This window comes from Rhipicephalus microplus, chromosome 10, assembly GCF_043290135.1.
Source record: "Rhipicephalus microplus isolate Deutch F79 chromosome 10, USDA_Rmic, whole genome shotgun sequence".
NCBI lineage: Eukaryota > Metazoa > Arthropoda > Arachnida > Ixodida > Ixodidae > Rhipicephalus > Rhipicephalus microplus.
In genome coordinates, this window is record NC_134709.1 from 99,817,093 (window position 1) to 99,837,293 (window position 20,201).

Sequence of the window (20,201 nt, forward strand, 5' to 3'; positions counted from 1 at the left end):
TGTAAGGTTGTGTGAAATCGTGTGATTGTATAGAATTACAACAAACTTGTTGGATCTCTGTCATATTGGCATGCTGGGTGAAGCCCGAATCTGCTTGAGAAGGGAGAATGCTCTGGCAATGAGCAATGTTGAAGGAAAGCCCGAAGTTGGAAGGCACAAAATCTGGTGGTGAAAGCTAAAGTTGGTCGTAAGAGAGCATGACTTGGTCAGAGCCGAGTTGAGGCATGAAGAAGCAATTCCCCTTTTCACCAGTATACTATGGAAAGAGTCATATGGGAGGATAACGTTTTTTGAATGTGGCTTATATTCCCAGGAAATGAGGTCGTCACATGTAAGAAACAATGCTACATCTAAGAACTGGATCATATCGTTGTGGGGAAGGTCCATCATAAAGGATAATGAGGGTGAACACTGCTTGCAGGTGAAAGAGCAGAGGAGGAAGTCTGTCGAAATAAACACAAGAAGCCATTGGACTCCTGTGCTACGAAAGTGGTATATAAGATACCATTCAGCTTTACCACAACCGTGAGCTTTACCACAATTGCTCACCACGTGCACTCTATTGTCAGAACAATAGGGCACCCCTTCCTGCGCAATGCAGTACATGTGATTGCAATGCACTTTTCGAGGAGGCAGAGGTCAACCTCAGGGCTAAGGGCAGGTGTGAGTGAAAAATCTTACAGGCGGGAAAGATCAAGATTGCCACAGATGCATGCATTAGTGCACAATCAGTGCATCTGAAAATCACGCTGTTAAGTCCAAAAACTGACTAAGCGTGCCCCCTTCATGTTATCGTAGATTGTCAACAGGTTTTTTTTAGCAAGATATTTGTTGTTGGTTCAGTGAAAATCACATGCGACTGTGCCTGCGCATTTGTTTTCACGCTGACAGACTTTTCAAAGCGAACTTGGTTGGAAATTGAGTGTCTTCTAAGTAGTCTTCCTTTTCGTGCAAGTCTTCACTTTTCTAGACCAAATATACCTGGAAGTGTGGGCAGAACTAAGTTGAACTCGGGTTGTATCAGGGCCTGTGCAGGAGACAGAGTGGATGGTTAGAGTGACACAGTGTAAATGATGCCTAAAAAGGGCAACCTGCTGTTTTGTAAATTGCTGTCAAAGAAAGTGAATAGGAGTTACCTTTGCTGCTGTAATATTGCTGTCTTAAGGGGAGATGCGGGTTGAAAAACGCGAGTTTTTTTTTTTCAAAATTACCGATTTTTTATTTTCACCTGTTTTGCTAAGATTAGTACCCCTACTGTTATGAAAAAAATAATTCAGGCCGAGACTTAACTGGAAATGCTTTAAAATTGCATCTAAAGAGCACAAGGTGCCTGTTAAAAGGTCCAAAGTGTGCAGTCTTCAAGTACCTTGCCGCCGGTAATGCATTACCGCTCGTCATTGTTCATCGCATGAGTCGAAGAGTCGAGCCTCACTCTTCAAATAACAACAGTTTCTCTCGCTGATGCAGATCAAGAAATAATAAAAAGAAGCACTCTTCTGCGTGTTTTTCGAGCACCGTGACTGGCTTATCACATTGTACGAATCGGGGACCGCCATTGGCCGCTGCGTGCCTGTATGTGCTGTGAAACCTATTTGCGGGGTCCATGTCATGTCAAGCACTGCAGCTGAACAATGCATGCTTTTCTCATGTAATTGTCTCTGTAAGGAATGAAAAAAGGCACTGCTTGCGAGTGAAAGCCGTTTTGCGGCGTGCTCTGTAGGAATAAGCTACGAGCAGCTGGTTCGATTTGCGGCAGTTAATGTGTTGGCTTGCAAAAGCCAATGCATCAAAAGTCATTCACACCCGTCAGCCGGAAAGTTTGTAATGCGGCAATGGATGATGTCAGCGCCAATCTTGCGAGGTCGGAAGAGCTCGCAGTGAGAGAACTTAGAAAGGACGACATTGCCATTATGTACGACGGTATGTGGCACAAACATGGCCACAAAATGGCATGACACTGGACTTGGTTTGGATTTCGTAGTCCTGTCGAACTTCTTCCTAGCTCGCAGTTGGCACAAGGCTCTGCCAGATGGAGCAGAAGTTTGGCAAGCGTTTCATGGGCCTGTCTGTAAGCGAAGTGTCTGTAAGGAGTCGGCTAAAAAAATCTGAGAGGGACAAACTCATGGTGCTGGCGTATTTTAGTTGCAGTGGCCACTACAAGAAGGATTGTTCTTTTTGCTGTGCAAATTTCATCAGATGTTAATGATATCTTTCATAAATAAAAACTAAATTTTAACTTTAAATCTCATTTTTCTAAAAACACAAATTTTTCCATTTTTTCCAATGTGCCCCTTCTTTTTTGGGCACTTCTAGTGCTTGGATCTGCAGAAAATTTTGCCCAAATTTTTTTCGAAGTATGACAAATGCAATTATCTAGTTTAAATTTCAATATTTTATTGCATAACAAAAAAAATTGTATGTAAACCTTTACTAGGGTAGGTGGAATATGGACTTTTTGCATCTACTACTTTTCACGTGTATTACATATTTTGTATGTGCTTCCTAATTAGTAATTTGCATTCTACACTTTATTTGAAACATTATGAACTGTGAATAATAAAAAAATTACTGAAGTTCAGGGATGGAAAGAGGGGGGCAAAATGGTTATGGTTTTCACTTTGTCATGTTGCAGAGCTAAAGGTGTGAAACTTGCAAGAAAACTAATTATATATTTGAAATCGGCATAAAAAGTTCCATAAATGGCTCAAGTTTCATTGCTATAGGGTGAATATCAAAAAAAGTGTCTTCGAGTAGCATCCCCCTTTAAGAAGCTTCGTCAAGTGAAGAATTTCTTTGCTGCCCACATGACAATGGAGAAAGACTTTCCGGCTGGAAACCATGCTTTCCAGCCAAATTTCCCACTGGTAATCGATTTTCTTGCTGGAAATAACATTTTACCGCCAGAAATTTGATTTTCCAGCTGGAAAGAAAACCGCGTCTAGCTGTAAATCAAGTCTTCCAGCTGACTTTCCTGCTGAAAACAGAATTTCCAGCCAGGACATTTCCAGGCACCACAGGAAATCAGATTTTCAAATTAGAAATGGATTTTTTCCTTACTATAAACAGTGCAGTCTGGAATCCTCCCCATGAACACCAATAATCTAGCTATGCGACCAAAAATTCCCCCCCCCCCCAGAAATGCCAAAAGTGGCTGGATATGAACAGGTACATAATAAAAATAGCTTGCAATTGATATATCAGCTATACATGTCTTTCAACATTGAGTGCTAGCTCAATGCACATATAAGTGAAATAATTTTAACCTCTGTGAGTGCAAGATCTCAAATGCATAATAGGCACCCACTGAAGCTATAACTCAAGCTTAATTGGCAAAAAATTAAAAAGTAAAGTAGCTATTGCTTTGTGTGTACTGCAAATCTGTTCTACGGTATCTTATGTTGGACCATATTATTTACAACAAACCCATTTCTGTAAAATTTTGTAGGGTACGTGTCTGCAATGAACATAAAACTCATTTCACATACTTAATGTAGTAAGTACAGCATTACACAATAAACTGCAACATAGTGAGTCTGTACGTATGGAAACAGTGTTCATTACATTTCTTGCTGCACAATCAATGGCTTCATCAAGATGGTATTAAAAAAAGGCTGAAAGTTCGCAGGGCGACTAGTATAAGGCAGAGTAACATGTGCGCTAAGTGTGAAAATACCTGCATATAATGTACCCGGTAGAAGGCCACTATTTAACAAAATACAAGGCAGCTCACATGCAGCAAGCCATCAAACATGGTGCTCACACTACATTTCAAGTGGCATGGGTAAATGCACAATTTTTTTTGTACAATGCTTAAAAGATATTTTTTTTTAAATACAAATTCGTCACACTGTCAATTGAACATGTTTGCATGGTTCATTATTTGCTTGTTGGTGCCCAAACTGGATAAATTTTAATTTCCTCATGAAACATTAAACAGCCTTTGCTGTAATGAAGTTTCTCTTGAGAATGATTGTTCACTAAGTTATGAAAAAATCAGACGTTATTAACTAAATGGTTACAGGTAAATTACATGAACACGAAAAAACAAAAATTCAGAGCATTTGCAAAATACCAGAAACACCGAAAAACATACACTTGAAGCATTACTTGAGTACAAATGCACTGCATTTCCAACATAATTTAGCACTACAGGTCTTTTAAACAATTCTGGTGTCATAAGTGCATGTATTAGCAAGAGGCATGAAAACACACACACATGAACACACACACATGAAGAGACGGGAAAATATGGAACACCAACTTGCCCGAGCTGCTTTATTCTATTGTGCTCGAAGCTCTGTGCCCACCCACATCACAGATCTTTTTCAGCGGGAATCTGTGCAAGTATACACATTAACTATAGAGGCTTGTCACAAAACGAACATTTATCGCGTTGATTTGAAACCCCATGCGCACATTAGAACATGCTCCCCAAGTGGACTAGTGGGGCTCATTTCATTTTAAATTATTATTTATTGCTCAGCAGAATTTGGTTGAACACACTACGTTTGATGAGCCGTTCCAGCATGCCTTCTTTTTGGAGCAACAAGAAAATTATAACTGCATGCTTTGAATAAAAATAAGTGACAACAGATTGTCCACGTATTTCAATCTACAGAGTTGATTCTTATACCAAAGTGGAACTTGTGTGACTACAGACTGAATAGGGCTAATTATGCACTAATAAAAATTATTTAATGAAAATGCAGAAATCGATATATTGTCACATTCTCTTTCAAGCACTGGAAGATCAAGTATCTTGAAATGAAGTTGTGAAATTCTGACAAACACACAGATACTCATTGATAAATTGTGCCTTACACCATGCAATAAGACGCAAAGCTTAAAAAAGAACAGGAACTCACGGCAAGCCACAGAAAATATTTTTCTCGGCATGACTCGGAGATTGCCACATATTGATTTGGTAACGAACCCACCACAGTGGTCTTGTGGTTATGGCGCTTAAACGCCGACTCGTAGGTCGTGGTAGCCGCATTTTCGATAGAGGCAAAAATACTCGAGGCTCGTAGGTGCACATTAAAGGACCCCAAGTGGTTGAAACTGTGGAGCTCTCCAGTACCACATCTTTCATAATTGTAATATAAAATTGGGATGTTAAGCCCCATGAATTATTATTCTTAGTTGGTAACTACTTAGCACATCAAAAACAGCTCTTCACGATGGTTCAATGCTAAAGACACAAGCCTCTGCTCTATGACCATTCATGACTGTTTACAAGGTCGCAGAAAAATTCCTGGCCATCTAATGCAAAGTAAATGCAAGGACGTGCCTGCACATCAATCTTGTGCAGCCTCTCCTGCCCTTGTTTCTTCGCACTCCTTATATGTGCACTTCTGACACTGCTGCTGGTTTCATAAACATTTGATTACAGAAAGAATTCTTCCTCAGCAGCTGTCCCTCTACAGCATATTATTCTTTTCGTTCTTACGTATGTGCCACCTGGAAGTGCTAAAGCTGTACAATCAATTTTGGTGTGTCATGTATACTTCTCCGAGGCAACAAGGACTCCACCAAGCTTCATCCATGTATTCTAGAACGTCCCTTCTTTCAACACTTCCTCTTCACTTGAGAAAGCCGATGGAAGCGCCGTCTCTAGGCACGGCAAGTCACTGCATATCAGCGATAATGTGCTGCGATTCTCGAGTAGCGCAGCGTCATGTTGAGCCGAGTTGTGGTGCAGTGCTCAACTTTGTCAAATGAAGGGTGAAAGTCGAGTGGAGGAGCGTTTGTCAATACGGAGGTCAGTCTCTGGTACTCCACTGAAGTTCTGTCTCCCTGAAGGTACCTTGAATAAAAAGCCTCATCGATAATTTCTGGCCTCCCCAACGGTACAATGCTTGGCTCATCAGCTTCAGTACCTTTCTGAGCTGTTAGCGACAAAGCATGGCTGCTTGCCAGAGCCTTCAGGCAAGTTGGGCTACTCTGCAAGAGCAGTCGAGTGGCTATCTGAATGGACACCCTATTTGATGATGTCACCAGCTTTAACAGCTTTCCAATGTTGTTCTCAAAAACAAAACATGAATGAGCCCACAGAGATTTGGACAAGAGAACTGATTTCGGAATGTGCAGCAGTTGGTGAACATTGCATGTCATAGCATTTTCACCATACAAAAGCTGCACTTTCACAACAAACTGTGTGAGTAGAAGAGTGCTCTGCTCAACTTCCGCTTTTGAAACAGTTTTTGAGGAGGAGAAAGACTCCTTAAACGACTAAGCCCCAGTGCCGCACACATACATTGCCGAGAACATTGGCTAAACATGGCATGCTGTGGTACAAGAGCCAGCACTGCCACTCGGAGGCTTGCCAATATTTCCGAGAGAACGGTGCTCTTGGCCGCCAATTAATGCACTATGGAAGCTTCAACAAAGAAATTCTTTTGTCCACTATTGCCACTTTTGAAGCCTCACCACAGTAGTAGTCCTCTCCAGTTGCTGTAAAACACAAGTCCGTTATCTGCCGAGCAACACCTAGCAAAATGCTGTGCATGTAGTCCGGGCTCCAGGACTAAACAGGGCTGAAGCGCGGTAGGTTAATCAATGTGATGGCCCTTTGACCCCACGTACAGTGGCTCCAGTGTTGCAGACATCCCTCAAGTTTTGTAGTGCCTCTTCATCTGCGCGATCCGGGAAGGGTGTGCTAAGGCAGTGTTTAACAGTACCTGTAATAGTGAGACAAAAAGGCATTGAAAAGCTTGTTCAAATGAGTGTCCACAAAGCTAATTCAACCTCGCAGAAAAATGCATGAACACGTGGGCAGATTTGTTGCACCTTGCAGAGTGCTCATTGAAATAAAGCTTTAAAACAACATTTACCATCAACATTTACTCCTGGATGATAGCACCAGCTGCAGCCATAATAACCATTAAACTGCACCATGTGCTGCATTGCAGCTCTAGCAGAGAAATCTGCACAAGAACAGATGCAGAACACCTGCAAATTGAAAATGAATACCGATAAATGCATTGACATATATTTTGGCCATACATCTAATGAATAGGTGCTTACCTTTGATTTGACCACAGTGCCTGCATATTCCCATCTTAGGCTAGTCTTGTTGAGCTGCTTGAGCTGCCGCACAAAGGCTTGCAGCACAAGGGTCATATCCAGGTGTTCTTTCCCGTACCATAGCATTGGCGTCATGATGTTGTTCCACCTCAGTCCCGGCGGCAGCTCATTCAAGGCAAGCTGAACAGGCCATATGCTGTAACTTGAAGAATTAAGTACAGGACTTTCGTTGGAGTTTATAGTCACTGTAATATCGCTCTCGTTCATGTTCTGCCGCACTTTCTGGTAATGAGCACCGTCGGTGACGCCGCTCATTGCGCTTTCACTGCTGTGCTTGCGATTGAGTGAGCTCATAACAGCAGAGCCAACTGTCTTGCTAGACAGGATAGAGGCAAGCTGCTTCTTAATCGGCATACTCACAAAAAACTTCCAACATGTACAAGGTCACCACCTGAGTACTGAGTACAGCACATGTTGCACACAACGTGAAGGTGTTCTCTCTCGTCGAGGTTGCCCTTCGTATCTGCAAGATGCAACCTGCAGTGCGAGCAATACAAGTGGAACACCACATCATCCATGTCGACGCCACAGACTTTCTTGAAGAGGTACCTGCTTTGAGGAAATGCTTTTTGCTCAAGGAGGTTATTAAACAACTTTTGAATCTCCTCACTCGCAGTCCACGATAAGCCGAACCTCACAGCAATGCCCAGGAGCATCATATAGGCATCTCCATGAGTGAGGCGTCCACCTTCAATAAATGGAAGCGCCAGATCTTCAACATCGAATGAGTCACATAGCTTGTCAAACAAGTCTTCGTAGTCGGAGAACGACGTGCCGCACAGGGATGCCACGCGTTCACTGTCTTCACTGGCAAAGTCACCGTAGTCATCGTCAGTGTCACCCGTGAGCTCAAAGTCGTCGTGATCTGTATCAGTACACGGCCACGAACTTTGGCTCTCATTATCAGAGTTGCTGATCAGCAGCTGCGGCGTACTTGAGGGAGAAGGCCCTGAAACTGATGTCCGACGCGATAGTCGTGAACTACCACTACCGCTGGCAGAACTCAAAAGCCTGTACTTTGTAGCCCTCGGAACAGAAGCAGTAGACTCTGGATCCAGGTACGCCTTTCTTCTTTTCTATGACACCATGTTCTACTAGTAGAATAGACTACAAAATCATTTGGAATGCACACAACAAAGCCACCGAACACCGACGGCACAGTCAGCTGGATTTCCTCGTCTCATTCAAGAGAGAGCTGCTCCGCACTCGCGTTAACTATTCATAAATTTGTTTGTGTTCTGATGTCGCTTTGTATTTTATTTTTTGTAAATATGGCAAATTATTCAAAACATAACTTTAGTAGAAATATTTAGTGTGCGTACTTGAGTATGTGAAAACAGCCAAAGTTACTCTGCAGCCCAGCACACCCCCTCCGTTTGTGTTCAGCCATTTTGAATTTTTTCGTGTTTTGTGTGCAGCCCAGCGCGGTTCGTTATGGTTGTACTTTGCAATTCTTAGCTTTTAGCCATCTCAAAAATCTTTTCGTGAGGTTTGCACTGGTACGATTTATCGAAGATGACACGGACAAGCGTCGGTATATTATTCCCGTTGCTGACATTGAGGACTTCTATCCAGTGAACAAAGACTATTTCAGTAACAGGACTGTCTATCGTGCCAAATGGCACGATCCTGACGATGACAAAAATGACGGGACATACAGCATCCAGATTTTGAGACTTGCTGGTGAGCGCTCAAGTTGCCGATATTTCTCTTCTTCCTTTTGACTTATGCGGCATGGTAATTAAATTATGCGTGTATTACAAATCTTTTCTGTTTGTGATCAGGATCAGGGTGAGAACCTGTCTTCCTACCGAAACTTCGTAGAAAAATAGCCATATGTATTCAAAAGTGCCCCGTGAATTAACGTTCATTTAGTACAAATAACTGGTAGAGTGTACAGAGGGTCCCGCGTCAGGTCTGATGCAAGAAAAGCAGTCCATTACGTTCAGTACGTTGCAATGAGTTTGGTTTGCATTGAGTGAGGAAATGTCTGTTTTGGAGAAGCGCGCGAGCAAGCCGGTAATTTTAATTGAAGAATAAGCGTCGATCGAAGGCAGATTATACCCATTTGTTTGCCTTTTGTTGCAAAGTATCCTGATGGAGGACGTTTCGTGTTGTCTTGCAGAGACCGAAGACATGGAGGAGAAAATCAGGCACAAAAGGGTCAAAATCCCTCACTAAGCTTATCTGACGTGGACGAGTCTGATGACATCTCACACAAAAAGAAAGTTTTGAGGCAGGTAGGTAGTTTTGGTTTATGTAAACAACTCACATATAATTTTTTTTTCCCATATGCTGCGATATCTGTGCATACATGCATGTTACTTCTTGCAGGAGTCAAAGAAAAAAAGCAGTAGCTGGGCGGCGTCAAAAAAATGACAGTTCGATGATGTTCTGCGCCAGCACGCACTCCATGCCCTACAGTGGAATTCTGCAGTGTCAAGTAGAACATCACCTTTAAAGGTGAGCCGTAATACTCTGTTTCTAGCTTAAAGGGACTGACAACGTATTTTTCATTGAACCCCCTTTTTTTTTCGGTGCAATCGAAAGCTCACCCTTCATAATGCTTCTAGCTGCAGCAGTTGATCCGAAGAGTTTGCTTGTTTTTTAAGCACCATTTTTCGACCTGAAAAGCAACCATAAATGTAGGAAGGCATCCTACAGCAATGCTGTGAAGTGATAGTGATGCCAGCAGCCTTCCCCGCAAACTCTTTAATTAAGTTCAAGCTTGTGCTTTCACAGGAGTGGGTAAAACTGTGGTTAAGAGCTTTTCTATTGACATTTTCAAATGTCGTTGATATAGAAAGCAGGTGGCATAAGTTTTCTAAACGCTCATAATTACGGGAGGTACCTGGGGGTGGTGCTTTATTTGACCAAGGGATTCAGGCATGTACATCCCATGGTCCCCGCATGACCCCCACTGCGCTATGCGTTCACGAGTCCATGTAGTTTGAGGTCCCTGTACCACATTGCGAGCCATGCACTCATGGCCTCAGCGATGGATCTTTGTTTAACGAGAAAAACCAAGTTCCTTTCAGACAGTATACTGGACAGTCTTTTCAATAATGGCGTTATTTCGGTTCGTGTTTGAACTGGTTGTCTGTCTGTGACAGTTCTGACAGTCTATCAAAATCTTCCAGGATCGCGTAGAAGATAGCTGCAAGAGGCAGCCCCAGACAAGCCACAAGGTCTCACTCACTGCTTCCCAGTCTTCTAAGAAGGTAACATTGTCATTATATTTTTTTGTTACTCCTTGTGGTTTCAGATTTTTGCATCTAGTATAGATCCCCTGTTTCACAAGATTATTTTTTATGGCTACTGGTAATGTACTGCTTTTTTTTTCCCCCCTACCCAAGAGGAAGACATCAGACACGCCAAGCACATCTGACTTGGAGGACAATTTAGTCCAAAGCAAAGTTGTTGAGGCAAGTAAAGAAGCTAAATTTTGGAAAGGGCAGTATCACCTTCAGTTTCAGCATAATGCTGCACTGAAAAAGGAGATGGCATTTTTGCAAGATGCCGTAAGAGCACAATTCGCTTCATGTGGGTTATGTTTTTACTGGATTTTCTTTCTGCATGCTGTGTGGCACCTGTTTGAATTTAAGCATTAATATATGCATTTGTCTGTACTCAGTTAAGGACATGCTGGTAGAGATGCCAAGGACCAGAGGTAAGCATTTGGCATTTTAACAGAAGAATATGAAGGAACATATTATATATTCATTTTGTCAGCCTTGTACATAGCACAAGTGCTAGCATATAGAGAGGGCTAATGTTTTTTGTGTTTTTTAAAATTGCATCAACAAAATTTTTGTCAGAATCGTTAAACATGTCATATTCATACGGCACCCTTAAAATGCGTTTCCAGGGGACTGTTTGAAATCATTTGGGGTTCATTGTAGGAGCAGCTTGAACTTGCACTGAACTGGTGCACATTAGCATAAGATCTAAATGGCATATTTTGGCTGGGGGAGAACTCTTTGCCACTAATTGTGGCTTGCAGCTGTTTGGTGTGCTGTGAAGTATAGCTTTATGTTTTGCTTTTAAGTGGACACTGGCGTGGCTGTGGATTCAAGGGAGCTGCAGAGAGGCATGGTCACAACTGTCACCACCAGTGGTTGTGTGTGTAGTAAGAATATGCCATCTTATAGTACACCTCGCAATTGTTGAAAACTGAGAGTAAAAGTTCTGCAGCACATTATTTTGCAAGCATGCTCAAGCAAACTATGTGTTAATGTAGGTCAGTTATTTGTTTGCAACTTCCATTGCAATAAATTGGTGTTTGTAATGTTTGGGAGATATTTGTTGTTCAGTAATAGATACCTTGCGCTTGCTATTTGAACACAGACATCACTGCACTTCATCATCGTCAGCCTATTTCATGACTAGTGCTGGTTGAGGCCCTCTCACTGAGTCTCAATTTACTATATTTTGTGCAAGTTAAGTTCACTTTGTGCCTGCAAAGTGCTTAGTTCTTCTTAACTTCTAGGATGCCACCATACTTTATTGTCTTTGCCATTATTTGTATTTTCTGGTATTTTGCCAGCCCCAGTCAATTTCTTATGCTTAATGTCAGCTCAAATATAATTTTCTCGTGTTTGTTTTCTGGCCCATTCTAGTATTCTGAACTCAACTTTACAGCTATAATTTGCTGCTCTATGACAGCCTGCATAACAATTTGGTTCTTTGTTTCAGTTCTCAACCTTTTTCATGATCCTCCAGGCTTTAGCTCAATATGTTATTAATCGTCACATGCAGTGATAGTACATATTTTGCTGCAGGGACAGTAGCTCCAGTTTCTGAAGCCACAACTTCTTCTAGGCTAAATCTGGATGCAGCTGAAATGTAAAGGAATTGTTCACAAGGTATGAACCTCTATTTTGAACTAATTATCACCAGATATTAATCCAAGACTCCCATGCATTGTGGTATTGGGGGTGTGTCTGCAGCGCCTGCGGAGAACCACTCATTGGTAGAAGCTGTTGCTAGCGAAGTGCATCAAGACCGTGGTAATGTTCATTTGCAGTTGAGTTATGGATACTTTTTGAAAATCATGCTTTTTCTCTGCAGCTGATGGCACGCACGACAGCACGCACAACAATGTGGCAGAATTCGCCGCTACTCCTGAGGGCCTTTGTAAGTAGCATACTTATATGTATAATAAGCCGAGAATGGGCTAGTTGTTGAAACATTAAAGCTTTCTTCACGCAAAACTGCAAAGAATACTGACACGGCTAAAAGACACACGAAATATCAGCAGAAACTAGCAACAGTTTAATGCAGTGGTGAATAGGAAATATATATTCCATGTTTTTCAAGAGTGCTTTGTTTTTTGTTTAGTTGCACCTCTGCAAGGGATAATGATTAATGCCGAGCAGGCCACCAAAATATTTAACAACAAGAAGGTGACAATTGTTGTGCGGGACTGTGCGCAAGCCATTTGGGGAGAGGAAGCTCTAGCCTGCAAGACTGTTAGTGGTTGTTCTGTGCCCGTGGAAGAGACGAAGCAGCTTACCCCACAAAAAGTGCACGATGTGAACGGTGAGCATATTTGTTTTGTTGAAAAGCTGTGTATCTTTTTGTTTATCTATGGCCTTTTCTTTTTTGAAGAATGCTTGGCCTATTGGGGCAAATCAAAAAAAAGATATCACAGTGGCTAAACATAAGCTCCAGTGCATACTAAGCGAGAAGATTAAAGATGTGAAAAGGAAGCTGAAGCAGGGGAAAGTATAAGATCAAAGGCATATAATAAAGTGTATTTCTGGAACCTGGCCTCTTTTTTGCATCAGGAAAATCACTTTTTTAATGAGAACATCACAATTCTTACGATATGAGAATGCTTCGAATTTTTTGCCAAGAACAGCTCCCATTTCCTGCCGGTATGTCATTTGTTTCTGGCTGGAACAACTTGTTACCAGCTAGAACGACTTTTATTACCAGCCAGAATGATTTCCATTTCCGGCTAGAACAATTCCATTTCTGGCTATAATCATTTCCATTTCTGGCTATAATTATTTCCAGTTCTGATTAGGATGGTTTTCATTTCTTGCTGGAATGAGCTTCATTTCCAGCCAGAATGGCTTACATTCCGGCCAGGTAAATTCTGGCTGGAATCAATTTCTTGTCTCGTAATCCGGCCGGAACTGGAAATTTTTCCAGCGGGGAGTGCATGAAGAACAGAGTAGATAATCTGCATGCAGAGCTTTCGAACACCTCTTTTGAATTTATTTGTGCTGTCAAAAACTTCAAAAAACAAAAGCTTGTGCCACGACAGTACTGTGACAGGTGCAGTTTATATGGATTTATAGTGTCAAAAAGCCCAGCAGGGACTGGAGGTGAATGGCTGTGTACGAGTTCATGTTCACTTTTTCATCTTCTGTACCACTGTACTACCATAAGATGTTATTTACCATAAGATGTTAATTTTTCTAAATGCAAAAATGCCCTCCTCCTCAAGTGCCAAGCTGCATGTTTTTGCAGCAGGAATGAGGAGTCAGACAGGAAATAAAGGTAGCAAGATTAATACAAATTTAAGTGGTGCAGATGCTGAATGAAAAGATTGTTAATCTAATGAACTCTTGTATACTTCATCCACACAATGCATGTGCTGAGCTACCCTTTCAGTCATGGCTCCATTGGCCATCTTTGCCGAATTCTTTCTTATATTGTGTTATCGGTATGTCCTTGCAAGTGTTAGCACTTGTGAAAGAGGTAACATATGCTTCTAACTGCATTATCTATGTAGTTTAAAACCTGAATTTTTTGGTATTCTTCAACAGCATGAGAACTGTCATTAAGAGGATACACAACAGCCACCATGGCCATTAGTGGCAAAGGCAAGCACATTCAAAGTGAAACATCAGTTAATGTCAGTTGGCAGAATTTCTGACCTCTTTGTTTTTTACTGTAGATGCCTCTAGTAAAAATGATTACATTTCTGCGTGAAAAGTTTGGTGGCCTGTATTACAAGTTTCTAAATATTTTTTACTAGGAGATGCTGTTATGTCTGTGATGCATAATTTGGCAGCCCATTACCAGGATAACGCTTGCAAGCTGATTACACAGGTAAGTAAAAAAGTGTGCGAGTACAATATAGTTTTAGAAGGCTGTTACTGAAAAGCATTTAGCAAAATACTCTGATCTGAATGAGTGGCAAACACTAAGTGTTAACTGCATTCATAAAATAAGTCATTTTAACCATTGATGTAAACAAAACACAAACCACAATGCATAAAATTAAAAAAAAAATAGCGCATTGGAACCTGCAGTGTTTAATCTAGAAAAAAATGCTAGACATAATAAGAGCCTGAAGATATCACTTAACGTCTACTCGTATGCTTTTAATAAAACTTATGTTGGGCTGAATTAGTACATAGAATTTAAGCCAAAACCTCACCACAAACTAGAAATGTCGACGAAGATTAGATGACGCGTCCACTGGCATTGGCTCAGAACTGCTTTGTTCTTCTTGGAACAATGCCATGGGCACACATCCTAGCATGTGCATGCATAACAAAATGTTTAGCATTGTTAACAACAGAGAGATTGAACGGCGATGCACACGTTTCAACTCGAATTCAAAGAGGTATACAGGTATCACTGATGCAGTTGTCTCTCTTTTTCGTCGTAGTGCCTTTCAGGACGAGCTGCGTGGGCTCATCCTTGCTTTTGTTGAAAATCTACATCTCAAGAAACTGCAGTGCACAACTGCAGCAGTTGTTAGGATGAAAAAAATGTGCTTTTTTGTGAACAGTATTATTTTCTGTGCACGGTTCTCTACGTCTTTCATTTATACTGTGCCCATTTGATGTCTTGCAACAGGACTGTAGTATGGTATTTACTACACATATGCTGTCGGAACATAGGAGACACCTTGCTTGATTTGCCATCCATGCCTGTTACCACTGCTTGTGTGAAACCACAGCTGAGCAAGCCTGTTCAGTGTAAAAAAGTGTTAAAGGGGATATCGTGCCTTCTAGCAACTCTTCAGAACTAATGTGTCGCCAAATAAAGTCAAAGCACCACATACGACATGAATGGTTCTCGTTCACATGTCGCCTTCCTCTTACTGGTTTTTCCTTTTTGAATCAAAGCTTCAGGAACACCTGTATGTAGCGTCATATTGTTGTATGCAACCAAATTGTGTTGTAGTAGATAAATGTCAAAACTCGGCACTTCATGCCGAGTCGAACTTTTGAAAGCAGATTTCATACATGACAAAATTATTCTTTTCACAAACTTCTAATGGGCTGACTTAAATGACATAGGCATAGGTATCCAGCTTCGTTGATGGTGTTTAGTGCAGACTTATCACTACAGGGCAAGACGAAGGGGGACACACGCAAGCGCTTGTGTGTGTGCAAAGTTCAAGGTGTCCTCCTTCCTCTTATCCAATTTTGTCAAGTCTGCACTGAACATCAACAAGGCCAGAAGTCAGCCTGTGCCAACAGCTTGTGTGATTTATGTCAGCCCATCCGAAAGTTATTAAAAGAGAAATTGTGTTGTCATGTGTGAAATCTGCTTTCAAAAGCTTGTGTCTGTTTAAAATGCAGTAGACCATTAACATTCAGGTACTACATCATGTTTCGGCTGCAAGCTACCCTATGTTGCTCCTAATAGCGGTTACCGAAGGCGCGATTAAAAAAAAAAATACAGAGGGTGATGTGTGAATGTGAACTGTTGGGTCAGTTGTGGCGCCTTACTTTCATGCTGTCACACGTCAACCCGAGAGAGCTGTTAGCACCCATGGCTTCTAAATGCAAAGCATTTCTTAGCGAACATCGGCGACATTGAGCGTATCTATCTGTCTATCTATCCATCTAGGTGTTTACGACTTTTACCTCTTTTGGCCGTTTTGATAATGGTATCGATACCAAAAGGGGTATGGCATAACATGACAGTATGACGAGCATAACTGACTAGTCATAACATGAAAATCATGACATATATGTCATGAATGTCATAATTTACATTTCACGGTCTTGCTGCTCTTGTGGTGGTTTCATTCACATGACATTTTGCAAAACTGGTATGGTGTGTCATAACTGAATGGCGAACATAAGTGACAGACCCTAACGGGGAAATCATGACGTGCATGTCATGATTTTCATGTTATGGCTAGTCATGACTATACGCCACGCTCATGGAGCGCTTGCGGTCATTTCGCTAGCTTCACATATATTAAATTTGGTATTACAGGTCATGATAAGATAATGAAAGTACGTGACTGGTGCAAATATAACCATGAAATGAGTGTCATGTAAGAACATGACAATATACCATGCTCATGATGCACTCGCGGCTCTTTTGCTAGCTACACAAATACCAAATTCAATATTACGAGATAAGAATGGACAACGAAGGTAAATGGCACTTCCAAACATAATCATGACATGTATGTCATGCAAAACATGACTACATACTACGCTCATAGTGCACTCACAGCCGTTTCGCTAGCTCCACATACACCAAATTTGGTATCACATGATGTGAATAGATGACAAAGGTAAATAATACATTTAAATGTTATAATCATGATATGTGTGTCATGTGAAACATGAATACATGCTACGCTCATAGCGTGCTCGCGGCTGTTTCGCTAGCTCCAGATACACCGAATTGGGTATGAGGTGACATGAATAGACGACGAAGGTAAATCATATGTCCAAACATGATGATCATGATATGTGTGTCATGTAAAACATACATGCAACGCTCATAGTGTGCTCATGGCCATTTCGCTAGCTCCACATATATGGAATTTGGTATTATGTGGTGTGAATAGACGACGAAGGTAAATGACACGTTTCAACATGATAATCTTGATATGGGTGTCGTGTCAAGCATGACTACATGCTACGCTCATAGCGGGCTTGCGGTGGTTTTCCTAGCTTCACATATACCAAATTTAGTATTACGAGACCTGAAGGGATGATGAAGGTACACCCCTGTTGCAAACGTGATATTCATGAGATGCGTGTCATGTAAGAACATGACTACATGCCAGGTTCATGATGCGCTCGCGGCCGTTTCGCTAGCTTCACATGTACCAAATTTGGTGTTACGTGACGTCAATGGATGTTGAAGGTATATGACTGGTACAAACATGATAATCATGACAGCGTGTAATGTATGTTACGACATATCACGCTCATGATGCGCTCGTGGTCCTTTTGCTAGCTTCACATATACCAAATTTGGTATTACGAGACGTGAATGGACTATGACGGTAAATGACCCATCCAAGGATGATACGTAATTATGACATTCATCTCGTGTAAAACATGACTCTATGCTACGCTCATAGCGCGCTCACGGCTGTTTTGCTAGCTCCACATATACCAAATTTGGTATTACGGGATGTCAGTAGACAACAAAGGTAAATGACTCGTATAAACATAATCATGATATGCTTTCATGTGAAACATGATTACATGCTACGCCCATAGTGTGCTCGCAGTCGTTTCGCTAGCTCCAGATATACCAAATTTGGTATCGGGCGATGTGAATTCGCAATGTTCATAGACTGTCGTGCAGCCTAGCGTAATTCGGGAGCGTCCCCTCAAGGAGGATAGTAGGCAGATGCTCCCAACGATCCCTTGTTTGGTGGCGCTAGCCTCAGTGTTAACACGTTTGCTAGGAACGAACACAAACCACTTTTTGTATATCGTGTATGAGTGAATATACCGAACCATCCTTGACACTATAAATCTGATTCGATCTTGCGAGAGTGGAAGTTTTTGTGAAAATGCGTGGCAACTCATGCTTTCGATTATAGCCTGCAGAGTACACATATCAGCTTCGCTAGATTTTCTGCAGCCACGTTGGATAATTATATGCAATTGTCTGACCTTTTCCGTTGAAACTCGCGTGGTTTTACGTGCGTAAAGCATTCGTCAGTGCGTTTGTAGTGCATGAATTTCGTAACATTTATTGTATGCGGGAAGTTGCGCAGGCTCGCGATTTGCACTCCCAAACCTTGGCCTACGCTGCGCCGCTCGTTTTTTACGTTCGTTGATAGATGGAAGCATACTGCAAGCAATTATTTTCTTGCTGGGTATCGGAGCGAAATGTTTCCGCACCCCGACATAAACGTGGTAAGTGACACTGTGCTGGTGTTGTGCGTGGTGAATGATGCGTTGTTGGTGCTACAGAAGTCGTTCGGCGGAAAGTATTCCTCAGATTGATGTGAGGGGGTGATGTTCAAAGAAGCAGTCTTCATGTTGAGAATTTTTCACTGGACGCGTAAGTGGTTGTTAACGTGCGGGTAGGGCAGCGACGATGAACAATCGGCTGCTAGCTCACAAGCAGCGAGTTGCACTTCACGTCCCGTCGTGCGTTAATGTTTTTTCATGCTCGTAAATTATTTTTGTTGCACTTGTTGTATAATATCCTTCAGTGAGCTCAAAATAAAAATATAGTTTTTTGTGCAGTGTGATGTTGCCCAAATAGAGTGGATATTACAAAGCGACGCATGCCACCAACACGCTCGAGCTTGACGAGCGGAGTAAAATGTTTAGCGCAAGAAATATGCAGTTACGACTACAGTCCATGCTAACTTCTCCTGTAGTTCAGCGGCGCTGTCCAAAAGACGTTGTTAGATGAATTTTTACGATTTTGACGTTGCAAAAAGCGTATGTGTGTATTCGTTCCGATATCCTTGTTTCGATGGCCCTGATGGAACCTGTCACATCTGAGTGTAGCGAATTTCGCACTGTTGGAGTCTGATCATGACTGTGACTCAAGCGCTACTTAATGGGAAGTTGAATGCTCGTATTTCGTTGAAGAAGCTGCTGTATGATGCTTACAGCTCAAGTAATGACGACGGTGTGATATGTTTGCTAACCATCGCCACGTTAAACATTCGGCCCTGTGCAGCCGCGTCGTCATGCTGCTCCCTAGTAGCCTACTACTGCAGCAAATCCGCCAGACAAGGTCAGCACAAATTATCTCTGAGTGCCGTTGAGTGCATACGGGAATTCTAGTTCGTGCAGTTTTCTGTAGCATGCACAGGATTACGCAAAGCATCGTTAATAAACGGTCGATTACCTGATACCACCACCCTGTGCACAGGGGCAAGAAATGAGGTTGCAAATATTTAGCAGTTGCTATCATTGGGGAAAGTACTTTGGTCCGATATATGCTCATTCGATGATCAAGAGTTCATCCGCTGAAAGCGGCACGGGGTGTACGTACGTGCGTCTTATCGATTTCTATGCGAGTTCACGGGTTTATCATCCTTCCGCAGCCATCTTGGATTGCATGGCACGCCACTTATAGGCTGTGGGCATTGCGAAGAGATGAAAGTAAATGACACATCGAAACATGATAATCGTGATATGCATGTCATATAAAGCATGGTGACATGCTCCACTCACAGCATGCTCGTGGCCGTTTCGCTAGCTCCACATATACGGAATTCGGTATTACATGATGTGAATGGATGACGATGGTAAATGACATGTCCAAACTTGATAATCATGAGATGCATGTGATGTAAAATATGACTGCATGCTACGCTCATAGCGCGCTCGCGGCCGTTTCGCTAGCTCCACATATACCAAATTTGGTATCATGTGACGTGAATAGACGATTGTAAATAACATGTCCAAACATCATACGTATGATATACGTGTCATGTAAAACATCACTACATGCTACACTCGCAGCATGCTCGTGGCTGTTTTGCTCCCTCCACACATACGAAATTCAGTATTACGTTACGTAAATAATGAAGGTAAATGACAAGTCCAAACATGACAGCCACGACATGCATGTGATGTAAAACATGACTAGATTCTACACTCATAGCGTGCTCATGGCTGTTTCACTAGCTCATTCATCACGTAATACTAAATTTGGTGTCACGTGACGTCAATATATGAGGAAAGTAAATGACACATTCAGACATGATAGTCATGGCATGGGAGTCATGTACGGCATAATTTATGTTCTTCTCATATCGTCGTGCTCATTTTAAAGTGATATATCAGCCTTCCTCATTCATGCTTCGCATATCATCGATCCCCACTGCATGTGGGATCTGCCATTCTTTTCTGCATGAAACAAGCTAGTTAAGCAGTGCTGCTGTTTATACAGGAGTATGGGGTAGGGGG

General features: G+C 41.9%; 2 protein-coding genes across 10 annotated transcripts in view; one reads left to right on the forward strand and one right to left on the reverse strand.

The window, feature by feature from the left end:
* Positions 1-2,412: 2,412 nt before the first annotated feature.
* LOC119181573 (uncharacterized) lies at positions 2,413-8,392 on the reverse strand. Its single transcript, XM_075875938.1, has 3 exons — positions 7,027-8,392; positions 6,834-6,951; positions 2,413-6,680 (listed from the first exon to the last, which is right to left on the reverse strand). Exons 1-3 carry the CDS (start codon positions 7,438-7,440, stop codon positions 6,556-6,558), a joined length of 657 nt encoding a protein of 218 aa, XP_075732053.1. The 5' UTR covers positions 7,441-8,392; the 3' UTR covers positions 2,413-6,555.
* A 58-nt stretch (positions 8,393-8,450) lies between these two features.
* LOC119180778 (uncharacterized) overlaps positions 8,451-20,201 on the forward strand; it is a 37,096-nt gene continuing 25,345 nt past the window's right edge. Inside the window, exons 1-11 of one of the 9 annotated variants that reach the window (XM_075875941.1) lie at positions 8,451-8,769; positions 9,212-9,326; positions 9,421-9,549; positions 10,227-10,307; positions 10,443-10,629; positions 10,721-10,756; positions 11,135-11,215; positions 11,868-12,095; positions 12,157-12,222; positions 12,427-12,627; positions 14,078-14,151. In XM_075875941.1, the coding sequence (XP_075732056.1) occupies positions 12,005-12,095; positions 12,157-12,222; positions 12,427-12,627; positions 14,078-14,151 (432 nt within the window). In that variant the 5' untranslated portion in view covers positions 8,451-8,769; positions 9,212-9,326; positions 9,421-9,549; ... (3 more) ...; positions 11,135-11,215; positions 11,868-12,004. Of the gene's footprint in view, positions 8,770-9,211; positions 9,327-9,420; positions 9,550-10,226; positions 10,308-10,442; positions 10,757-10,776; positions 11,216-11,867; positions 12,096-12,156; positions 12,223-12,426; positions 12,628-14,077; positions 14,152-14,907; positions 15,876-20,201 lie in introns of those variants that run through there. The other 8 variants (XM_075875943.1, XM_075875942.1, XM_075875944.1 and 5 more) reach the window with 8 other exon arrangements.

Bases quoted from the DNA above. Each gene is read 5' to 3' on its own strand.
- LOC119181573 (XM_075875938.1), bottom strand. From the start codon at position 7,440: ATGCCGATTAAGAAGCAGCTTGCCTCTATCCTGTCTAGCAAGACAGTT. The intron at 6,952-7,026 runs GTAAGCACCTAT...TTCAATTTGCAG, and splicing joins GCACTGTGGTCAAATCAAAG to GTGTTCTGCATCTGTTCTTG. The intron at 6,681-6,833 runs GTAAATGTTGTT...TCACTATTACAG, and splicing joins TCCAGGAGTAAATGTTGATG to GTACTGTTAAACACTGCCTT.